Raw genomic sequence first — 6,000 nt, forward strand, 5'->3', positions numbered from 1 at the left:
CTCCTAGGATTAGGACTTAGGAATAGCTGCCTTGATTTGGCTTCTGAATCTTTTAAAAATTAGGGCATAGGTGGATCCAAAAATTAGGTCTTGTCACTTGCCCTTGCTATATAATTAGCCTCTGTTTATACACTTCAACACATAATAGACCTCTGTCTTCTTCACAATGGTCCCATGAGGTCGGTGCTGTCCCATTTTAAGAATAAGAAACTGAGGCTCAGAATGTTAAATAACCTTTCTGAGGACATTCAGCTAGGAAGTGTTAGGTTGCAATTTGAGCTCAAGACCACCTAAACTCTAAACCCCTGCCCTCCCCACCTCTCCAGAAGCCTTCAAACTTTGCTCATATAACCCCTCAAGGAATTCAGAAAATCTGTGTGTCCCATTTCACATTTTAAATAGACATGTACATTTTTTCATTTTTAATGTGGATACTAAGTCCTGGCATGTTTTAAATATTGACATTTTAAGGTAAAACTGTTAACATCATTCTTTTAAATGCTTTCTGTGAAATTTAGGTAACATAATGATTCCATTCTCTATTTTATAGAACGATGAGAAAATAAGCTCTTTTAATAGTTAGGAGTTTTCATTTTTCCTTTTTCTCCTTGAATTTATATTTTCGTTTCCCATCCCCTACAGAGTCTTTTCCTAATATATTTTGTTATGAATTATTTTATCACCCTTCTGAAACACATCTACTATATAAGTTAAAATACTTCTCAGGTTTCTCTGACTACAACCAAGGGTCTCAATGAGATGAATGAGGAATGAATTCATGTGTTGTTGATGGCTGTTACTTATTGCTAGAATAAGGCAAGATTCAGCATCAGTTCTCTTATTTTTCATTTTTACAGGTATGAGGAATAAGAAACCTTATTTATATAAATAAGTACATGGAAATGGAAGGGTTTTTGTTTTTTTTTAGGTACCTTTATACAATTCTTAGCACTCTCTCTGAATTTATGTGCTGAAAAATCCTATGACTTTTTTGATCTTTCGTCAAAAAACATTTTTAATTATCTATCAGCTTGCAGTACAATAAGGTCCTCTTCCCTTTCTTTGAAATCAAAGAATTGGAAATCCATCTGACTTGCAAAAGGCTTTGTATCCAGTCATTGGGGTCATTCACTCTCTCAACTCCTACACAGCATTCTGAATTTTCCCTTTGTTTGATGCCCTAGAAATGAGAGAAAGACAATAAATAGTAAAAGAGGACGTCTTCTTTTCTTAAATTCTTATTGGAGTGTAGTTGCTTTATGATGTTGGTTTCTACTGTACAGCACAGTGAATCCGTGATATGTGTGCACATCCCCGCTGTGTGTTTGGATTTTCCTCACATACAGGTCACCACAGAGCCTTGAGGACAGTCCCCTGTGCTACACTCAGTTCCCTTTAGTTATCCATTATGTCCCTAGCAGTGTGCACACATCAGTCCGCATCCCCCAGCCCCCAGTCCATCCCCCTCCTCTAAAGAGGACGTCTGGACCTCCGGCACACACTCAGGCAAATCAGTTACAGGGGAAAGACCACATAGAAACTGAGTGTCTGGAAACTGTTCTCCTTGGAACGGTTGTGGCCGACTCCCTGGGAAACTTCGTGTGCTGCCTGAGCTAACTGGGCCCGAGTTTGAAGGCTGCAGCTTGACACCCAGTGTTTCCTCTGGTTTAATCTGTCCTTGCCACTGCCCCGTAGGTCATTGCGGCTGAGGGAGAAATGAACGCGTCCAGGGCTCTGAAAGAGGCCTCCATGGTCATCACCGAGTCCCCTGCTGCCCTCCAGCTGCGGTACCTTCAGACTCTGACCACCATCGCTGCCGAGAAAAACTCGACCATCGTCTTCCCTCTGCCCATAGATATGTTGCAGGCTGTCATGGGGACAAAACAGTGAGCCACGGGAGCCGAGCAGAGATGAGATGGGGACCAAACCAGCCTCTCACCCAGGAGGTAGTAGGGAGGGAACCTTGACATTCCCCCTCCCTTCCTTTTTCCATAGGTTGAGTGCGATATTCTTACAATATGTAGTGATCCTAGCAACAGATGAAGGTTCTTGTAAATATGACATGAGAGAGAGAGTGGTGATTAATGTAAGATAACCTTGCCCTAAAACATTTAAAAGTTCATATGTTTAGATTGTTCCATGATAGGTGAAGTCCATCTTCTTTCAAACTTCATTGAGTCATTCTGCACCCTCTATCAGCAGCCAGGCCAGAAGCAAGAAGATAGAGTGTCTTCCCAACCTGACACCCTGGCTAGACAAATGTTTGCAGAGAATAGTGACCTTGGGCTACACCCAGCTTCTCTGGGCCACGTGTGCCTTATTTCTGGGGAATCTTAATTAAGGAAATTTTCCTAACATCCGTCTGCTTTCTAAAATCAAAGCAGGTTGCAGAATAATCCTTCCTTGAGAGGAGACATTTTCTTGCCAGTGCCTGTCAGCACTGGAGATAAAGGTCAAGGTCAAGGGAGATGATCACCCTGATTCTTGAGAGACTTAACCCACTGCTTTAGAGGTCCTTTTAAAATAATGCAGGCTTTTTTTTTTAAACTTTGTTGAGCCCCTTTATGAGTAAATGATTCCTCTGTCTTTCAAACCAGCTAAATACTTGTCACAGAAGTGCTTTTTTTCTCACTTTTGCCTATTCTCATATATCAGATTCTAAATATTTTAATTTTTAAAATAAGATTTTCTCTAAGTCCTATAAATAGTTGTTTATATACCAATTTAAATAGCTTAAGGACTAATACTTGATAAAACATATCTTTAGAAAACTTATATTTTACTGTCTGCATGTTATCAACTCTTGGACGCTGTGAGCTATCTTGGTTGCCATTCATTACGTAACAAGGAATTCATAGTCTGTCAGGCACACTGTATCCAAGGAGCTTCGGAAAAACACTGTCAAACTGGGCATATCTGTACAGATATGGGTCTTTTTTATGTGCCTGGTCGTTTTTCTGTCTTATATGTTGATGCTGAAGGAGGAACTGGTCAGCCCTCCTGAACTGCTATAATTTTAGGAAGCATCTTCCATTTCACAAATGCCTGTGAAGCCAAGCACCCTGGTACTCTTCCTATTGGTCTGGAAATCCGGCTGGTGACATTTGTACCACTTCCGCTCGGGAGCTGTGAGATCACCTTTAAAAAATCTAAGAATAGCAGTTTCCGTACCCAGAGCCACCCTGTGTATCTGTCCTTAGCTGGGTCACTCCGTCAGTCTTCATGAGTCCCCTCCCCAACAGCCCATTTCCAAATTCATTTTATGAAGCCTTGAACCACCGTGGATCCAGGTCCTGGCTGAGTTCATTAGATGTATATGGAGCATTTTGACTTGGAACTCAAGCTGCATTTCTATTTTCAATTTTAAAATAATGATTTTCTCTCTTTTGTGAGGTGGCTCACCCTTGACTACTAAGGACCAGGATACAACCACATATCCTGGCTAAAAGTCTCTTCTCAGACTTAGAGGTTCAGTGCTTTCTGTTCTTTGAGTCTGTTTCCAGACACCAAACCGTCCTCGCTCTTCTGCCTTGTGGGTTGTGGGTTGAAATTAAATCGCCTGGGCGGGAGGACACGTAGCAGGAGCTGTAGGATGACAGCGGACAGTGTTAGTGTGAGAGTTTTTTCCAGGTGGCCTCCCTCTGTGACGCTGTATGTAATAAAGTGTGCGCTTTTACTGGTTCTCTTGGGATGAGAAGCTGTTTCTTTCTGCATGTGGTGTGTGTGGATTTCATTCTTCAGAAGTGGCAGATGCGCTTCTCCAGGCCTGGACTGGCTGCTTTGGCTGCTGTGTGCTCTTCCTGGGCCAGAGGAAGAGGGGAGGCCGTGGCCCATCTGCCGTCTGTCATGTCTTACTCCCTCTGGTGCCCACACAGCTTCCCTGAGGAGTTTGAGATCCGCAAATCCTTGGCTGGTCTGATTTCCCAAACAGGACAGGACCTCACTTCTTCCTGTCACCCAGCTAACCCACTGGCATAAACCCTGCTTAAAAAGAGGAATAAATGATATATAAAACCAATGGGGGGGGGTGTTGTAAAAATCTATACCAAAGAGTTAAGGATGGATGTTTTTGGAAGACACCACATAGAAGCTTTCACTCTTTCTATATTTTAATTTTTTACGATAATCACAAATCTATGAGGAAAAGCAAATAGGATATTTCCGTTTGGAAAACTTTAAAGAGAAAAAACAACCCCTACCCCCAAAAAAGCCATGGGTGTTATCTGTGACTTTCAACCTTTAAAGAACTGTCCTGAGGGACTTCCCTGGTGGTCCAGTGGTTAAGAATCTGCCTTCCAACGCAGGGGACGAAAGTTCAGTCCCTAGTCAGGGAACCAAGATCCCACATGCCGAAGGGCCCCTAAGCCCGCGGGCCACCACCACAGAGCAGCACCGCCACCCCGGCCACAGCTGGAGAAAGCCCCGGTGCTGCCGCGAGGGCCCAGCCCACCGCCACACACGCACGCACAGCCGCGCCCGACTCTGCGGCCCGCGGAGGGGCTGGCCAAGCCCCTCTGTCCGTGGAAATAACAAAACATGCACAGCCACGTCTGGCTATTTGTGGCCCCGTGGACTGGGGCCTGCCAAGCCCCTCTGTCCGTGAAATTTTCCAGGCAAGAATGCTGGAGTGGGCTTCCACTCCCTATTGCAGGGGATCTTCCCAACCCAGGGATTGAACCTGCATTCAATGCGTCTCCTGCACTGCAGGCGGACTCTTTACCGCTGGTGCCCCTGAGAAACCCGGGGGAAAGGAAGAACGGCCTTGGATCAGTGGTGCCACCTGTAGCACACCAGCTACCTGGCTCTGCGCTCAGACACGTGTGGTGCATTTTATCTTCACAACAGCTCTATGAGGTACATTTTTATCCCCGTTTTACGGATGGGGACCCTGGAGTTCAAAGTGACTTCCCCGACATCACCTGGTTACTAAGCAGCAGCTTGAGATTCAAACACGGATCTGCCTGCTGTCAGAGACCCTCGGTGTCTGTGTAGGCTCACGTGCCGGTGCCTGCCTCCCTCACTTCCCTGTACCCACCGCCACCAACAGTCGTGTTATGTGTAGATCACAACATTTCAGCACTGTCAGGATTCAAACTTGACTAGTGAAATTTTGCATTCATAGCCAAGCAGGCCTTAAACTTTAGTTTGGGGCTGTCAGATCTAGGCCGAAGTTCAGTACAAGTGAAAGAAGCAGATTGGGTACTTGTAGGCGCGACATGTTACAACACACTCAGCTGAGCGGGAGGAGACCAGGGTTGCACAGTCTCTGAGGTTACGTGGCCTTTTAAAATACCTTTGTGATCCTCACACTGGGCTTCTTCACGAGGTCACTCTGCTGGGAAACAGTGAACCGCCCATTCCCAAACTTCTTTTTAGCAGCAACCTTCCCCCCTGTTTTTTCAAAGGAAACTCCAAAGTAAACAAAAGAATAAATTCTCAAGTTCACATTTATAACATTTACTTAATGTCAATCAACAAGGCTGCATTGAAAAAAATTAATTAGAGTTACGAAAGGCAATTACATCCTTAAATGAGGCTCTACCTTCAATTTCTCCATTTTGCTTCAAGTGTCTGTGATAATTGTTACCACTTTAAAAACTAAATTTCAATCAAATTGTAAAATCACTGAAGCACCCCGTAGAATTCTATTGATCCTAGTTTTAAAATCACTGAATTTGACTTGAACCCAGGTCTGACTTCAAAGTCCAGCTTTCAACCCCTACATTGTAACAACTCTGGTTAGGTACTCTACAAAGACAGTATTACCATTTTGTAGGTGGGAAAACTGAAGCTCACATAAATTTTCTATCCTATCCCTAGTGCCTTGCACACTGCCTGGCATAAATATGTTATCTGTTCAACTGAATTGTCCGAGACAGGACGCAGGTTCTGAGCCCAGGCCAGCCTCTTTCCAGGAGATGCCCCCTTGGCACTTGGACGTTTCATGGCATTTTGCAGTGACTTCTCCATTGTACATGACCGAATCCACCATCTCAAAAA

General features: G+C 44.2%; 1 protein-coding gene across 1 annotated transcript in view; it reads left to right on the plus strand.

Moving 5' to 3' along the window:
* STOM (stomatin) overlaps nucleotides 1-3,682 on the plus strand; it is a 31,042-nt gene extending 27,360 nt beyond the window's left edge. Inside the window, exon 7 of the mRNA XM_061163264.1 lies at nucleotides 1,696-3,682. Within this exon, the coding sequence (XP_061019247.1) occupies nucleotides 1,696-1,890 (195 nt within the window). The 3' untranslated portion in view covers nucleotides 1,891-3,682. The remainder of the gene's footprint in view (nucleotides 1-1,695) is intronic.
* Nucleotides 3,683-6,000: the final 2,318 nt, after the last annotated feature.

This window comes from Dama dama, chromosome 16 (assembly GCF_033118175.1).
Source record: "Dama dama isolate Ldn47 chromosome 16, ASM3311817v1, whole genome shotgun sequence".
Classification (NCBI taxonomy): domain Eukaryota; kingdom Metazoa; phylum Chordata; class Mammalia; order Artiodactyla; family Cervidae; genus Dama; species Dama dama.